The 18855-nt window shown below is 40.8% G+C and overlaps 1 protein-coding gene across 1 annotated transcript; it reads right to left on the reverse strand.

The window, feature by feature from the left end:
* Positions 1–155: 155 nt before the first annotated feature.
* Positions 156–15684, reverse strand: dpt (dermatopontin). Its single transcript, XM_067372669.1, has 4 exons — positions 15217–15684; positions 1972–2097; positions 1666–1773; positions 156–1488 (listed from the first exon to the last, which is right to left on the reverse strand). Exons 1-4 carry the CDS (start codon positions 15504–15506, stop codon positions 1422–1424), a joined length of 591 nt encoding a protein of 196 aa, XP_067228770.1. The 5' UTR covers positions 15507–15684; the 3' UTR covers positions 156–1421.
* Positions 15685–18855: the final 3171 nt, after the last annotated feature.

The raw sequence follows: 18855 nt of genomic DNA on the forward strand, positions 1-18855 counted from the left end.
CATTTATACACAGAGATCAGATGTAATCTGGCCACATCCACTGGAGAAATAAGTCACTTGTTCAAGCAAAGCTTAAAACAGATGGAAAAAGGATGACGAAGTAAACAGCCGTCATGAGTGTTGCACAATGCAGAAAAAAAAACAAGCAGACTGTGGGAGAAACCTTTGCTTTATTAGTTCTACCCATTTTCCCAAAGAATTCAGCATGTTTTAAGGCTTCAAGTGTTTGAGACCTTGATTTAAAAATTTACCAAAAGAGTATTTTGAACTTCTACAACAACCATTCAAAAATGCATTGGAGATAGCAGAATTTTAAATGGTCAGCAAAAGTGTTTTTGGCCCCACTTTATATTACGTGGCCTTAACTACTATGTACTTAGGCTACATCAAAAAAATAAGTACAATGTGTTCATGTTGTACTGAAAAACACTTTTGCTGCTATTGAGGTGGGTATACGGGTAAGGTTAGGACAGGTTTGGTGGTATGGGTATGGTAGTTAGGGTTGGGTCAACAGTGTAATTATTACAGAAGTTAATTACAGATGTAATTACATGCAGGTATTTTTTTTAAATATAATGTATGTACCAAACTCGTGGCAATTCGTATGTATTTTATGAGGTGGCTAATTCGTACGAATTTGTACAACCTCACTTATACAACCTCACCCCACTCGTACGAATTTGTATGTTTTTTGCTAAATCGTACTTATTATACGAGTTGCAAAATTCGTCTGAATATGTACGAATGACCTACCCCTAGCCCTGCCCCTAAACCTACCCATTACTGGGGTTTAGACAAATCGTATGAATTCGTACAAGTGAGGTCGTATGAATTTGTACGAACTAGCCACCTCATAAAATACGTACAAGTTGGTCGTGACTCATGAGATAGTGTTGGTATGTACAAAATAAGTGCATTGTATCAAATGATTAATTTAAATGTAAGTACATAGTCGTTAAGGCCACCTAATATAAAGTGGGACTGTGTTTTGTAGCATGGTTATGTAATGTAAACTGTTACGCTGCTATATAAGTGTTGAGTGATACTCAAAGTGTTCAAACTACTGTTAATATCATGCAGTTTTTATTAAATGGTTGCATAACATAAATGTATGTGCTGCTTATTTATAATACACAACAATATAAAAATGTTTTTGTCCCTTTTATATTTTATATTTTAAAATGATTACAAATTATTTGTAAACATGGAAATAACAGAAATAACTGCAAAATATGAGAACATGGCAACCCATGCTGACTTACAAACAGAGCAAACCAATAATTTGTAAACTGTAAAGCTAATAAAAGATTGGAGTATGTCATATGCTTTCTGTGAGTGCTATTCAAAATGCTCTTGTGGTGATGTTCATGTGCTCATTTAGCATAGATGTGTCGATAAGGACATTAAGTGATTAATGCAGTTTAGAAATTTTCAAATTGACAATCAAAGTCTGTCATTCGGCACAAGATGTACTTCCACTGCCGATCCCTGAAAAGCATTGAAAAAAATGGGCTGTTAGCTCCCACAAAAGTAAAAAAATGTTGTATGCATTAACAGTCAATAAAATGGATCCATTTATTATAAAATGGATGTCATTATGACATAAATGCATTAGAGACAAAACCTCCAGCACCAAATGGAAATGAAGATGAAGTGTTCACAAACCTCAGTACACCACTGAATGTAGTTTGAGCCCCCCTTATGAAGTAGCCATAACTGGGAATTACCATCTCTCCCTCTTCTCTGTGGTACTCTGGAACATCAGATGTCTTCCTGTGCATAAACCACAAAAATGCAATTAAAAGGAAGGTTATAGATAAATTATCTGAAAGACATCCTATTGTCCAGTTTTAATCTAATTTCCAGAGGACACATAATCATAATATTTATAACAGTAAATAATCTGTTGTGTTGAGGTTTGTAGTTAATGTATGAGAATATTAGAACACCATTTGGTGTTTCAAGACTCACCAGCAGGAATACGGGCATTTGCGGGCATATCGACAGCAGTAGAACTGCCATTCTCGATCCAAAACCGCTTCAAAGTACTGACTTTGAATGCCAGCAACCAGCCCATTGTTAGTGCAAACTGAGGACCTGTACACAGTACAAATATGGCTTTTATAAGAGCGAAGAGGCTAAACAATAAACATTTGTTATTTGTTAAATATATGAATCCTTCAAAACACAGCTTTGGAATATTTGTCTATTCCGTGGATTCAAAAGAAACTGTCTCACATATGGCATGTGATCTTGTGAGGTGTGCTTGCCTTTAGCTATTGACCTTGTATTGTGTGCATCTTCCTGTTTATATTGAAGGGCTGACTAAAACAGCAAGAGCAACGTGTGCCTGACAAACATGCATTAACATTAGTTATGTCCCTTTGTCTGGCTCCATTCATTCCATTCTGCCATTACAGGGCTTCAAAAAAGAAGATCCTGAAATTAATTATTGGATTTTCCATAGGTTGTTCTTGAATATCAGAGTCATTTGACTGCAAGACATACAGATATTCAGGTCAAAAAAACAACATGATTGAGAGTGAGTGTCACAGACACGTCAGGTTCCAACGTCACCCAATCACAGCGCGCACCATCTCCAGAATACTAATCACCGCCACCTGCACCTCATCACTCCCCTCATCAGCAGCTCCATAAAACACTCACACTCACAGCACTCCACGTCCGGTCTCGTTTGCATACCATACCAGTTTATGCTTACCTCAAGGACTCCCCTTCGCATACCTACCTGTCTCCATAGTGTCGATTCCAATTGGGTTCTTCGTCTGCCTCGTGAGTGTGTTCCCGTCAGCTTCCAAGTGCTCCAACGATCCCCAGTCTCCAGCGTCTAACTCCCTGCAAAGAAAAGGACAGTAACTATTCCAAGTATTCCCAGTTCAAGTCATTCAACTACCAGTTCACTCACCTGTTTCATTCTCCTTGCTCTCCTGTGGTCAAAATAAAGACTGTGTTAAGTGATACCTGTGTCTGTCCTCCGTCTACTGTAACAGAAGACCGGACCAACACCGCTGACCCAGGATGAGCCAACCCGATCCCTTTCAGGATTTGGTGGAGGCGCTTCGGCGCACGTTAATAACTCAACCATCGCCACCATCTCCAGTTCCTCCATCTTCACCAGCACCATCACCAGCTAGCCTCACAGAGAAGGTCAACACTCCTCCTTCACTGCCGCCGTACGCCAGTCCCATGGCCAAACCGGCGCCCTACTCAGGATCGGCGGAGGATTGCAGCGGATTCCTGCTGCAATGCACACTGGTCCTGGAGATGCAGCCGCACCTGTACCCGAGTGATACTGCCAAAATAGCGTTCATTATCTCTCAGCTCAGCGGCAAAGCATTAAAATGGGCCGATTCCATCTGGTCCCAGCAGGGCACTGTAACCCAATCCTACTCGTCGTTTATTTCCCACTTCCGGGAGGTATTCGGGAAACCCATCAAAGACTCTTCAGCTGGTGAGAAACTCTATAATTTGAGACAAGGCTCCATGTCTGTTTATGATTATGCTTTGCAGTTCAGAACGCTTGCAGCCCTCAGCGGATGGAACGAACAAGCCCTGATAACGAACTACCGGCAAGGATTGGAACCTCGGGTGCGGCTGCAACTCGCTGCATGCGAGGACAACATCGGCCTAGAAAAGTTCATCCAGCTCTCCATCCGCTGCGCCACTCGCATGCAGGCGTGCCTCCAAGAGCACCAGGACCAGTTCTTCTCCACCGTGCCACTCTGCCGATCCGAACCCGTCAGCACTCCAGAACCAGCTCAAGAACCCATGGAAGTAGAAAACTCTCGTCTATCCTATGAAGAACGTCGCCGCCGCCTCACCCTTCGTCTCTGTCTCTACTGTGGTGAACCGGGGCATGTGATTGCTGCATGCCCCACACGACCGCCGCGACCCCTGGTGAGTGCCATTATTCCTGCCACTCAAAAGATGAAACCACTCACTACTGCCGTCAATCTTACTGCCGCTAATGTTTCACTTACAGTGGTCACGCTCATCGACTCGGGGTCCGCCGGCAACTTTATCTCTGGTGCCCTCTGCCGTCAACTCCGCATCAAGACCTCTCCAGAAGATCCGCTCCATAACCGGCCGACCCCTGAGCCGTAAGTGCGTCCGCTTTGTGGCAGGACCCGTTAACATTCAAGTTGGACTTCTACATCAAGAAGAGGCACATCTGCTGGTTCTGGAGGATTCAACCGCTGACGTGGTTCTGGGGCGCCCCTGGTTGGAGCAGCACAATCAGACCATCTCCTGGAAAACCAGGAGAAAGTCCATCGAAAGTCCTGTTGAACAACGTTCTGTGGATATCCCCGAGTGTTACGCCCCCTTCAGCGACGTATTTTGCCCTCAGCGGGCTTCCAAGCTGCCTCCACACCGGCCATGGGACTGCGCCATCGACCTGCTTCCGGGTGAACCAGTGCCCAAAGGAAAAATCTACCCGCTTTCCATCCCGGAGGAGAAGGCCATGGAGGATTACATCAAGGAAGCCCTCGCCCAAGGTTACATCAGGCCGTCTACTTCCCCTGCTGCTTCCAGTTTCTTCTTTGTGGCTAAAAAGGACGGAGGCTTGCGGCCCTGTATTGACTACCGTGCACTCAACAAGATTACAGTGAAGTTCCGTTACCCCCTTCCTCTCGTCCCGGCTGCCCTAGAACATCTCCGTGGTGCCACTGTGTTCACGAAGCTGGACCTCCGCAGCGCGTATAACCTCATCCGGATACGTGAGGGGGACGAGTGGAAGACTGCCTTCATCACCCCTACTGGCCACTACGAGTACTTGGTCATGCCGTATGGACTAGTCAACGCCCCCTCCGTATTCCAGGACTTCATTCATGAGGTGCTCCGGGAGTTTCTCCATCGGTTTGTCCTGGTCTACATAGACGACATTCTCATCTTCTCCCGGAGCCAGGCCGAACATCGCCAACACGTTGCGGAGGTCCTCACCCGCCTTCGCCAATACCATCTGTTCCTCAAGGCCAAAAAATGCACTTTCCATCAACCCTCCGTTTTGTTCCTGGGATATAACATCGACCACAGTGGCATCCGGATGGACGAGAGGAAGGTGGAATCCATTACCAACTGGCCAGAACCCACCACCATTAAAGAACTCCAGCGCTTCCTCGGTTTCTCAAATTTCTACAGAAGATTCATCAAAGGTTACAGCTCTATCGCCCATCCACTTACCAGCTTACTCCGCAACCAGCCCAAGTCTCTGTCCTGGACCCCGGCAGCCACCAACGCCTTCAACCAGCTCAAAGAAGCCTTTGCCACCGCTCCCTTACTCGTACACCCTGACCCAGAGAAACAATTCATTGTTGAAGTGGACGCATCGACCACCGGAGTGGGAGCGGTGTTATCGCAGCAGCAGGGGACCCCAAGTAGACTCCATCCATGCGCCTTCTTCTCCCGCAAGCTCAGCCCGGCGGAAGTCAACTATTCCATCGGGGACAGGGAACTTCTAGCGATCAAGCTTGCTTTGGAAGAGTGGAGGCATTGGCTGGAGGGAGCCAAGCATGCGTTCTTGGTATTAACAGATCACAAAAACTTGGAGTACCTTCGCTCTGCGAAAAGATTGAACCCTAGACAAGCTCGCTGGGCCATGTTTTTCTCCCGCTTTAACTACACCATCTCCTTCCGTCCTGGTACGAAAAATGTGAAAGCGGATGCTCTCTCATGTCTGCATGCCCCAGAAGAAAAGACTGAGGAACCTGAACCCATTATTCCTAGCTCCCTCATTGTGAGTCCCATTACGTGGTCTGAAGAGACCATTCCCTCCTCCAATGCCTCCACTAACCCTCCGCCGGGCTGTCCACCAGGCTTGCTCTATCTTCCACGGACACGACGCACTCCCACCATTCACTCAGCCCACACGTCACTTGGCACTGGTCACCCGGGGGCCAATGAGACCCTCTCGTTGCTGAAAGAACGCTTCTGGTGGCCAGGGATGGCAGCCGACGTCAGAAGGTACGTGCAGGGCTGTAGGGAGTGTGCCATCTCCAAGTCTCCTCGTCATCTGCCAGCTGGGAAACTCCTTCCGCTGCCCGTTCCAGATCGCCCCTGGTCACACCTAGGAGTGGACTTCATATCTGATCTCCCTGTCTCAGACGGATACACCACCATCCTAGTTGTCGTGGACCGGTTCTCAAAGTCATGTCGTTTAATTCCACTTCCTGGATTACCTACTGCAATGGAGACCTCCGAAATACTCTTCAACCAAGTCTTCAGATACTTCGGAATTCCAGAAGATATCGTCTCCGACCGTGGGCCTCAATTCATATCCCGTGTATGGAAGTACTTCTACTCACTCCTAGGTGTGGCCGTCAGCCTCACATCTGGATATCACCCCCAGTCGAACGGGCAGACGGAAAGGAAGGTACAGGAGATTGGCCGCTTCCTCCGTACCTTCTGTCATGACCACCAGGACTCTTGGAACCAGTTCCTGGGTTGGGCCGAGTACGCCCAAAACTCTCTCCGACAGTCAACTACTGGGCTTACACCGTTTCAATGCGTACTCGGTTACCAACCCCCACTGTTCCCCTGGGATGGGGAACCCTCCAATGTTCCTGCAGTGGATTACTGGTTCCGAGAGAGCGAGAGGGTCTGGGACTCAGCTCACCACCAGTTGCAACGAGCCCTGCGCAGACGCAGAATGGTAGCCGACCTCCGACGCTCTAACACCCCAGTATTCCAGCCTGGTCAGATGGTCTGGCTATCCACCCGTGACATCAGACTGCGTCTGCCCTGCAGAAAGCTGAGTCCCAGGTTCATTGGCCCATTCCCCATCGTCAAGCAGGTCAACCCGGTCACTTATCAACTCCGGCTGCCACAAGGGTACCGTATACATCCCACTTTCCATGTGTCATTCCTCAAAGCTCACCATCCCTCTGTTCTTCCCACAGGACCTGACGTGGCTCCCGCCGAACCCCCCCTTCCACTCATTGTGGAAGACGGAGCTACGTACGAGGTGCGCGAGATCTTGAACTCCCGGCGTCGTGGTGGTCAGCTTGAATACCTGGTGGATTGGGAAGGATATGGTCCCGAAGAACGCTCCTGGGTCCCAAGGGACGACATCTTAGACCCCAGTTTACTCCAAACCTTCCATGACAGTCACCCTAAGAAACCGGCACCGCGGGGAAGAGGACGACCACCACGGCGTCGGGGTTCTCGGCCCTCTGGAGCGGGCCGTGGAGGGGGGGGTACTGTCACAGACACGTCAGGTTCCAACGTCACCCAATCACAGCGCGCACCATCTCCAGAATACTAATCACCTCCACCTGCACCTCATCACTCCCCTCATCAGCAGCTCCATAAAACACTCACACTCACAGCACTCCACGTCCGGTCTCGTTTGCATACCATACCAGTTTATGCTTACCTCAAGGACTCCCCTTTGCATACCTACCTGTCTCAATCGTGTCGATTCCCATTGTGTTCTTCATCTGCCTCGTGAGTGTGTTCCCGTCAGCTTCCAAGTGCTCCAACGATCCCCAGTCTCCAGCGTCTAACTCCCTGCAAAGAAAAGGACAGTAACTATTCCAAGTATTCCCAGTTCAAGTCATTCAACTACCAGTTCACTCACCTGTTTCATTCTCCTTGCTCTCCTGTGGTCAAAATAAAGACTGTGTTAAGTGATAGCTGTGTCTGTCCTCCGTCTACTGTAACAGTGAGATACTGCTATTGAGCTACAGTTAAATAAATGAGAAGTTAATATGAAGTAACTTACATTTTAGACACAATATCACCAGTTATTTTGTGGCTTTTTGCTTTGCTAATGAAAATAATGAAAAATCACAGCATTCTCTGACAAAAGTAGTGGGGTTTTGTTCCTAAATGAATTATATTTGAACAAATTGGTTGACAGAATTATTTAATGATTCACTCATAAAGACTTGTTTCATTGCTGAATGCATTGCAACAAATCGTTTGAGTGAATGACTCAAGGACTCATTCATAAAAACAGTTAACTTGTTTCATTCCAGAAAGAATCAGCATTGTTGATCAAACTGGTTGAGTGATTGATTCAACGACTCACTCATAAAGACATCCGAAATCGCATACTTACCTATTTTATATTGGTGAAAAACAGTATGTGACAAAAGAAGTATGTCTGAATTCACAGTACTCATAAAAGAGTAGGCAAAAAGTAACCGGATGACCTACTACGTCCGTGAGATTCTGAAGTGTGCACACAATGGACTTTTTACTATCCCATGAGACCATGGGAGTGGATTTGTGAATGGGAATGACGCGACGCAACTGTTGCTGGTAGGTCACATGATAACAATAACATGGCAAATGTATTATGTCTGGATTACATTCATACTACATTCAGCTATATAGAACATACTTTTTTAGCAGTCGTGGAGTAATTACTTACTTAAGTGCCTACTCAAAAGAGTATGCGATTTCGGATGCAGCCAAAGTTTTTTTTTTTTTTTCATTCCTAAATGAATCAGCATAGTTGAACGAATTGGTTTGAGTAAAATGATTCAATGACTAGCTCCTAAAGACTCCTAAAGCTCAATTGCTGCCACCTGCTGGCGTAATGATGTAACCTCCAGGAATGCTTGATACAGTCAAATGTCCCAGTCTATTAAAGTAGGGCTCGTTGTGGCCTGCGTTGGACATCCAACCCCCACATCCAAGTGTGACATCAGAAGCCATGCCCAATACGTCTCCTCATGACTCCCCACTAAACCACTTTAGCAGGTAATTTCATTGGTTACAGTGACAGGTAGGTTTTTAGTGTTTAGTGTAGGCAATCAATACTGTGATTGACATGACTAATAAAATCGTAAGAATCGGCTGCAGGGTGGCATGGGCCTGGCTTCTGACATCACACTTGGATGTGGGCCGGGTTGGATGTCCACCGTCTAATCTGCCTCTCGTCTAATCTGATACAAGGACCAGAACTAACCATTATATAACTTTTCATTCATCATCCATAATAGTTTTCTTTTTTAGCACATTTAACCCTTGTAATTAAACTTCCACAGGTATGATAAACTTTGACTTTTGACTATGAATAGCAGCATATTTAAGTTTGTTACAGTAGAAAGATGTTTACCTGTCATGGAGTGTGCTAAAGGAGATTTACATGTCATTACAAGCAATTCTAATTTGATTTAACCAGTCTATAATTAGAAGACTAAAGTTGCTTTTCATTCAAGTTTGTAAACTCGGCAAATGTCACCCCTGAGGTGACTGTGAGACTGAGAGTAGTTTTTAAGGGTTTCTGTAAATACAGGTTTATTTAGAGTGGCTGCTTGTTTATAGCCCATACAAACTGTTGTCATCACAACAGGGACACAATCATGAGCTCTGCACTGCTCCCCAGCCACCAGCAGCGCCAGACTTTTGTCATAGCAACACTAACGCAATGGGAAACCATTCCACCAATAGGATTTAGAGCCAGAATCGTTCTCCCAGTAGAATGTCATCTATGCCATAGTGCAATTCAGATGTGAAGAGGGAGAGAAAAAAGAAGATACTCTTAAAGGACAGTCCTTGATTTAGGCACACATATTCAAATTACGTAATGTAAACAACTGATTCTCCATTTAGAAGAATGTCTAAATTACAGGTCATGCTGGCTAAAACTTTGCATATGGCTAAAATCAATATTTTTTAAAATTATAGTTTTTAAAATCAATTTATATTTTGTAAACAGTATAGTTACAGGGAATTTTTTTTTTCAAATATATTGGTTAAACCATCAAATGCAAAATTAACTTTTTTTTAAATATATTTTGGACTATATATATATATATATATATATATATATATATATATATATATATATATATATATATACAGTATCTCACAGAAGTGAGTACACCCCTTAGATTTTCGTAAATATTTTATTATATCTTTTCATGTGACAACAGTGAAGAAATGACACTTTGCTACAATGTAAAGTAGTGAGTGTACAGCTTGTATAATAGTACAAATTTGCTGTTCCCTCAAAATAACTCAACACACAGCCATTAAACCGCTAGCCACAAAAGTGAGTACAACCCTAAGTGAAAATGTCCAAATTGGGCCCAAAGTGTCAAAATTTTGTGTGGCCACCATTATTTTCCAGCACTGCCTTAACCCTCTTGGGCATGGAGTTCACCAGAGCTTCACAGGCTGCCACTGGAGTCCTTTTCCACTCCTCCATGATGACATCACAGAGCCGGTGGATATTAGAGACCTTGCGCTCCTCCACCTTCTGTTTGAGGATGCCCCACAGATGCTCAATAGGGTTTAGGTCTGGAGACATTCTTGGCCAGTCCATCACCTTTACCCTCAGCTTCTTTAGCAAGGCAGTGGTCGTCTTGGAGGTGTGTTTGGGGTCGTTATCATGTTGGAATACTGCCCTGCGGCCCAGTCTCTGAAGGGAGGATCATGCTCTGCTCATTCATGGCTCCCTCAATGAACTGTATCTGTACCCCAGACCGTGACACTCCTACCACCATGCTTGACTGTAGGCAAGACACACTTGTCTTTGTACTCCTCACCTGGTTGCCACCACACACACTTGACACCATCTGAACCAAATAAATTTATCTTGGTCTCATCAGACCACAGGACATGGTTCCAGTAATCCATGTCCTTAGTCTGCTTGTCTTCAGCAAACTATTTGTGGGCTTTCTTGTGCATTATCTTTAGAAGAGGCTTCGTTCTGGGACGTTAGCCATGCAGACCATTTTGATGCAGAGTGCGGCGTGACCCCCCCACCCTTTCAACCTTTGCAGCAATGCTGGCAGCACTCATATGTCTATTTCCCAAACACAATCTCTGGATATGATGCTGAGCATGTGCACTCAACTTCTTTGGTTGACCATGGCGAGGCCTGTTCTGAGTGGAACCTGTCCTGTTAAACCGCTGTATGGTCTTGGCCACCATGCTGCAGCTCAGTTTCAGGGTTTTGGCAATCTTCTTATAGCCTACGCCATCTTTATGTAGAGAAACAATTATTTTTTTTAGATCCTCAGAGAGTTCTTTGCCATGAGGTGCCATGTTGAACTTCCAGTGACCAGTATGAGAGAGTGACAGTGATAACACCACATTTAACACACCTGCTCCCCATTCACACCTGAGTCCTTATAACACTAATAGTCACATGACAACGAAAAAAATGGCTAATTGGGCCCAATTTTGACATTTTTCACTTAGGGGTGTACTCACTTTTGTGGCTAGTGGTTTAGACATTAATGCCTGTGTGTTGAGTTATTTTGAGATGCAAGCTGTACATTCACTACTTTACATTGTAGCAAAGTGTCATTTCTTCAGTGTTGTCACATGAAAAGATATAATAAAATATTTACAAAAGTGTGAGGGGTGTTCTCACTTCTGTGAGATACTGTATACAGTGTTGGGGAAAGTTACTTCTAAAAGTAATGCATTACAATATTGAGTTACTCCCTAAAAAAGTAACTAATTGTGTTACTGGGATTGCTTGTTTGTTTGTTTTTTAACAACAACAAAAGGTTATATTTTTGTCAAATGTAGAGCCTTTCACAGCAAAAGTGAAATGAATAAGCTGATCACAAATATGTTTATCTAACGTCATTTTTGCTTATTAGTATTGCTGAATTGGATCATGAAGGTCAGCAGCAAAAACATTGGTTAATAAAGTGAGATTAAATACATAAAGTATATTTGTTTAATTTAATATATTTAATTATTGCAGGTTTTGCAATTTTCTGAGATTACATTTCACTGTTTTTATACATTTTGTGGAATACTGACTACTTTTGTGCAAGTGAGATGAGTAAATGCTCACATTTAGTCTAGAACTACAATAACCATCATGTTTAGACACAATGCCTCTGCACTTACTGTCGATTTCTCTCAACATGACGACAGGAGAGCTGTCAATCAATACATAGGAAAACAAAGTAACTTGCGTTACTTATTTGAAAAAAATAACTCAGATATTTTGTTGAAAATTTAAAAGTAACGCATTACTTTACTAGTTACTTTAAAAAGTAATCTGAATATGTAACTGAAGTTACTTGTAATGCGTTACAAACACACACACACACACACACACACACACATATATATATATATATATATATATATATATATATATATATATATATATATATATATATATATATATATATATATATATATATATTTAGCCCAAAAAATATATCAAGAAATCTAAGTAACCAAAGTTAATTCAAAGTAGATGTTCTTTATTCACTGTAAAAAACAAACAAAACAAAAAAAAAAAAATGCAAAAAAATGGATAATGTACTGGCAGAAAATTACCAGGACATTATCCAGTAATTTTATGGACATTTCTGTTAGCCCTAAAACACAACGCAATGAAGTTCAAAATTCAAAATACAGGTGAAACAGAGTGTTTTTAGAGTGTTATCAATGTATTTTATGTATTAGCCATGGCTATCAGTCCAAAACTTGTGAAATTCCCACCATGCAGTAAGCCGGACAGACAGTATTGCCTCACAAAGCTCTAGCAGTAAGAAACAGACAGGGGCTGAGGTCACTGGTACTGGGTCTAAGGAAATCTCACGAGGTGGGCAGTAGATCAGGGAAAACTATACTGAGTCCAATTAACCCACTGGAAAAAATTCTCCCATTGCTTTTGGAATATAGGGAGAGAGAACTTGATGGTAACACCAAATGGCCCTTGGCTCTTTTTCTTATGCCCTCAGAGACTGATCGCAGCAACCACACTTTTCCTGTTCTAACAAGCTGGAGAACTGGTCAAATAAGGTCGCTTTTGTTATGAGAATCAAATGGATTGTAAGTCATCGTATAAGGGTCTTTCTAGCCATGACAGGAAAAACCTGAACCAATAAATAAATAAAATAAAATTCACATAAAGTTACAGTGACATTTATTGTGTTACATTATACATCACATAATTAGAAAAAAAATGGAGAAAGGAAATAAGGCAAGCATATCAAGACTTATTATGCTTATTGTAGTAGAGGAAAAATCATGAGAGTGCTCTGAATCATTTTTCATGTTGTAATGTTCTGGGCAAACATTCACGTTCCTGTGGCCAACCAGAGTCTACATGCAGGAATGGCTATTGCATTGTTAAACACAAAAGTCAGTTCTAGACGAACAGATCTTTTCATAATACTTATTGTTCCAAAGCAGCATGTCAAAGGTGATTGCGACAAGGAAAGTAGCCAGTGTAATGTTTAAACTAGTGCACAATATGCTTTTCTTATCATAGTTTCTAGTGTTTACCTTCAGTTTGAACTTTATGTTTTAAATCAAGGCAGCAGCTATTAATTATCAAAATATCCATTCATAGAGTGTCCTGGAATTGTAGCACTTTGAGTACAGAATGTGATTATTATACCAGGAAAAGTTTAATCCTGAATGTGTTCAAAACAACAAAGCTTATAGTGTTTAACGCAGTTCAAGCAAGTCTCATAAGCCTTTAATTGGTCAGATTTTACTCTGAGAAGTTAGTGTCTCTGTGTAAACCTGGCAAAAATGAGAGAACACTGCATCAATCATATCGTTAAGTTGATTAAGCTGTAATCAACAGTCAGAACTGCATGTACTATGAGCAACTGTGATGTTTTAATGTTAATTTCCATATCCTAGTATTATATTTTTGAATGTGACAGAGTTGTGAAGCTTTAATGTGCAGCCCTGTTTATATGACAAGAACATCAAAATTGCTGTTTATCATCACAATGACTTTTCATAATTGCTGTGCTCTGTGCACAATTAAGTCTAATTTTCCCATTTCAAGTGTTTGCGCTCCCTGGATGTGCAGCTGAATGAAAGCTGGTTGACAGACACTTTGTTGTTTCATTTATATTATCAAGTTAAATTACACTTCAACATTCTATTTCTTATTCAAATTCCTTTGGAATGCTTGTCTGTATATATAGTTTATCTCAAAAATGTGTCAGATATTGGCACTATAACTAAAATAGCGTGTATCCAGGACCACATGACAGTTTATTAGAAGAGAAGAAATATCAGACCTAGATGAGTCCAAGATGTTCTGAATAGCAATCTTGTAGTGCTTCAGCAAGAAACTACAACCTTTAATACAACATATAACACAACTTAAATTTGAAATGCCATAGTGTTTTTCTAAATAAGATGTCAGTACTAAAGTGATTCACAAATGTGGATTCAAAGATGTCAGAGGTATATTTGTTGCAGCTTGTTAAGGTTTCATTTTGGCAGTAAACAAGGCTCTTAAACTTAAGTGTTGCTATTATATCTCTTCTGTGGCTTGTGGTTTTTTGAGAACAGCTGACCTGAGGTGAGGATTAAATGACATATGAAACCTGGATTGGTCCAAACATCTACTTGTCTCTCTCCAGTCCTATTTAAGAACTTTCATTGTTTTCCCCTTGACAAACAAATTATCATGAAGTTGTCAAAGCAAGCACTCAGCACTGAAAGCTAGCATTAGCTAGTGCTTTCAGTAAACATTCACATCTGAGTCTAATCATACATGCAAGAGAGCTCTCCACTTTACTTAGTGGAAACCAAGCATACACAAACCAAAACCTTTTTATCATGATCAGCAGAAAAATATTCGCAACACAGGGAATATCTGTGTAGCGTCAAAAATTATTTCCAAATAACTGTCCAAAAGCTGATATTCCTTATCAAAAATCCAACTTTCATTCATGTTTATTCACTGAGCAATTCTCCATGTATCGCAATATTAAACACACAGTTTAAAAATTGACTAGGGTGTCATTTCATCATCTTTTCTAATTGTTATCATACAAAACTATATATTTGAGATATTTGAGTAGCAGGATGACAAAAATTTTTGTATCAAAAATGATTTCCAAATAACTGTCCGAAAACTATAAATAAACTATTCCTTATCTAAAGCTCTCTTTCATTTATTTCATATATTTTGACTGGACACATGAAATTGTGCAAAGTTCTAAAATAATCATTTTAATAAAGATGCATTTTTGCATTATTACAGAATTTTTTTTGGCAAACATGTCAAAAATATTCTGTTTAATTCCAACTGCTGTATGTATCTCTATGTAACACATTTTGACACAAAATGATACTGACTGAAACATCAAGGTGTCGTTTTCATAGTCTGTTACAGTGAATGTTGTCAAAACATACTCACGAATGTGTTTTGCATGATAGCAAAGATGTAAAAAGGCATATACAAAAAACTACAGAGATCTGTGTTTGGTATCCACATACATACAGACATACCATTCCATCCCGGCTCTGTTGATATCGTCCCACCAGCATTCGCTTGGCTCTCCCCAGCCGTAGGGAGTCCTCTGGCACTCAAAGTTCCACAGGCGATCCGAGCCTTCTTTCTCACTGAAGTAACTCTTGATTGCCACTAAGACCTCACCATGGGGACACTGAAAGTTGAAGCCCTGGCGCCAGGTATTCACCCACTCCTCACCGGTATCATGCATGTAGCCCTGCTGAGCACTGACCGTGGAGAAAACCATCAGCAGGCGCAGAGCCTGCAGAACATGTGCTGAGTTCATCCTGAAGTGAAATTCTGTGGAACCTCTCAACGCTTCCTCCGTCTTAAAGGCTCTCTGGGATGTGCTGTCCAGATGTTTTGCATCCAGATCCAGATAATTTTCAGAATGAGCAGACAATTATGGTCAGGGATTCAACCTTTTTGGGGGATGTTTCTGCTGTAGACCCTGAGATAGATGACTTAAAGAAAAATCTCACTTTATGGCCAGACGTTTGTGTAAACAGAATGTTTTTTTTTTTCTCCAATCTATCATTCATTGTGTTAAACAATGTGATGGAATGAGGAACTTTTACAGGAAATGTGGACGCTTGTACTGAGAAAATTCTTTTCAATGATATTGTAAAAAGTAAAAACGGATGTTACCTCAAAAAACAATTTCTCACTCTTTAATAATTACTTCCAACCAAATTTATTCAGATTGATGTAGTCATATTAAATAATATATTTGACCAGTTCTTTTAGGCATATAAAGTAATTTTTAAATAAAAAAAACAACAACACACAATTTGTGTTGTATTTCACACTCACATAGGGTGAGAACAGTTGCAAAACTGAATTAAGAATAATTTTCGCCCTTCCATTTTCCAAACTGCTTGTCCTATGTAGGTTTGTAGGGATGCTGAAGACTATCCCACACTGTAAAAAATTGCTGTAAAAAACAGCCAAATTTCGACAGTAACATGCTGTTTTCCATTAAAACAGTCATATACCATATAAAATAATGCATTCTGGGTAATATTTAATGTTTTCGAGGAAGTAGCCTACAGCAATATACCGTGAATTAACGGCGCTCATAGTCGACACTCAGAGACTGTGTTTCAAATCACACCTTGTACCCTCATTCTCTATTCTCTTAGTTTACTCATATAGTCTACATGACAGAGTGAATGAAAATGTGTGTGTGAATTTAGACACTGATGAACACCTGCTGTTAACAAGCAGAATCAATGAAGGAAAGAGAAACAACAAGAACAGAAAAAGATTAAATCAACTGAAGATAAAAGACATTAAATCTCTCAAAATCTCAGCAGAGGAGGATTAAACACCACAAACAGCATTACCAGCTTCACTTCTTACTAGCCAGATTGACTTTATTTCTATCATTTGTCTAGAGAAGTTCTTATTGAGAACTAACAGAGGTTTAGATGTTTTTTTTATTGTTTCATTCGTTACCATGATGTAGATCAGTGTTTCCTTTAGTTGGGCTCTTGACCCTTGATTTGTGAACATTATGCGTCTTGGGCCATAGGCAGGGAAACACCCTGGACAGATGACCAGTACTTATGTGACCCTGGACCACAAAACCAGTCATAATTCCCACGGGTATATTTGTAGCAATAGCCAACAATACATTGTATGGGTCAAAATTACAGAATTTTTTATGCCAAAAATCATTAGGATACTAAGTAAAGATCATGTTCCAAGATATTTTGTAAATTTCCTACTGCATATATATATACAGCTATGGAAAAAATTAAGAGACCACTCCAAGTTCAGAAATCTATATTAAGTGGTCTCTTAATTTTTTCCATAGCTGTATATATATATATATATGGTTACACTTTATTTTAAGGTGTCTTACAGTTACATTGTAATTATATATTTAAGTACTGTGTAATATCAATTAGCAACATGTAAGGATTAGGAGTAGCGTTTGGTTTAGGGTTAGTTGCACCTAATTACATACATGTATAGCGTGTAACAAAATAGAGTGTTAATAGAGTGAAAATAGAGTGTTGTGTATATTGCTTTATGTGAGTGTATGTATGTGGAAGTTGGATAACTTTATATACATCACGGAGCAATAATGTAGTTAACATTTTGAGACAATATAAACAACCAAGCAGTTTGCTATAGATTTGCTATAAAGTATATATTGCTGTACGTGAGTGTACTGTATGTATGTGGATAAAGTTAGATGTACTATATATCGCTGAGTGATAGATTACATTTTGCGATGATATAAGCAATCAAGCATTTCAAATGTGGGGTAAAGTGGAGGATCCACAGGAACCATATATTCAATATTACTTACTTCATAAGGTTGTTTGTTAAAAAAACATGATTTAATTCATGTCAAAAACTATGATTTAACCTATAAATTAAACATTTTTACATGATATGTTAACATTCAATAGCAATAACCCTTCAGAATGAGGAATACTACTGGCAGTGACCTCTGACGCACAAGTTAGCCTGCTCAAGGTCACTCATATTAAAGGAACATGTTATGCATGTGTCTGTATTGATCACAGTGTTTTCTTCAGCTCAGTCGTCTGCAGACCACTTGTTCTATATTGCAGTTTTGTTCCAGTTCATCCTCTCCTTTACTTTAAAATCCAAACATATTGCTGTAAGTAATACTTAGTAACAATAAAAACAGATTAATTAGCATATCAGGCCACATCAGATGCTGTAAGCCTTTGATCCTGTAAAGCTTTAACTCAGAGATAAGTCTTAGGCACAATCTTGTAAAACACAAACATTTATCTCTGGAGCTCAGATAACAATCGGTGTTTAGGGCTTCTGCAGAGTTCTTTAAGTTATCATAGTGTTGTTTAAACATTAACTTGTCTTATCAATGATTGGATGCAAAGCAAACTTTGTACTAGCATAGCGACTAACAGAGCTACAAAACCATAATTTGGCAAGTTGGCTTGTTGAATATTTGAAGACCTAAGCCAAAGTCAAAGTCGATATATTTACATTGTCCAGGAGGAAACTACGTGAAGTTTTTTTTCACATAAATCACTTTTTTAGGCCATTATAATTTGCACTTCTATATATCACCATTCACTGATGTTTCCAATGACAAAAGATGTAAACTCCCCTCAGTCATTTAAAATAATAAAATCAGTTGTAACTGAAAATGTCTTATAAGCCTGAAAATCATAGCTGTAAAGTAATTTGATGTCAGTATCATAAATATTCAGAAGGATTTGCAGATATCAGCTATATAAAGCACAATTTGAGTAAAGAGAATGTAATAAAGGACATCTGGTCTGTAAACAGGGGAATGTGTCTCAGTGGTAGAACATAACGACATGATTTCAAGCCTGCCAACTCTAAGAGGAAATGTCCCTAGAGTCCCTAGCTGCTCCAGTACCTCTGATGTAGAGTATATTTCAAGTAGCAAATAATGAGATATATATTACAAGTGCTATGTATTAAGGCCTCTCACCAAATAGCTCATAATATGAATCAAGAGTATCAGGGGTGCATTTCCCAAAAGCATCATTTGTCAACTATGGTCGCAAATTTCACTGAACTCTATTGGTAACTGTGACAAGCAGGGCGGGGCGAGAGCCACGAGAGAACAGCGCTAGGCCGGTGGCGCAAGTGATAATGAG

Source organism: Chanodichthys erythropterus, chromosome 21, assembly GCF_024489055.1.
Source record: "Chanodichthys erythropterus isolate Z2021 chromosome 21, ASM2448905v1, whole genome shotgun sequence".
Classification (NCBI taxonomy): Eukaryota; Metazoa; Chordata; class Actinopteri; order Cypriniformes; family Xenocyprididae; genus Chanodichthys; species Chanodichthys erythropterus.

What these genes read in the sequence shown, in the direction of transcription:
- dpt (XM_067372669.1), bottom strand. Translation starts at nt 15,506, where the DNA reads ATGAACTCAGCACATGTTCTGCAGGCTCTGCGCCTGCTGATGGTTTTC. An exon ending in AACAGAGCCGGGATGGAATG is followed by an intron (nt 2,098 to 15,216) that starts GTATGTCTGTAT and finishes TACTGTGTACAG; the next exon opens with GTCCTCAGTTTGCACTAACA. An exon ending in AAATGCCCGTATTCCTGCTG is followed by an intron (nt 1,774 to 1,971) that starts GTGAGTCTTGAA and finishes GTTTATGCACAG; the next exon opens with GAAGACATCTGATGTTCCAG.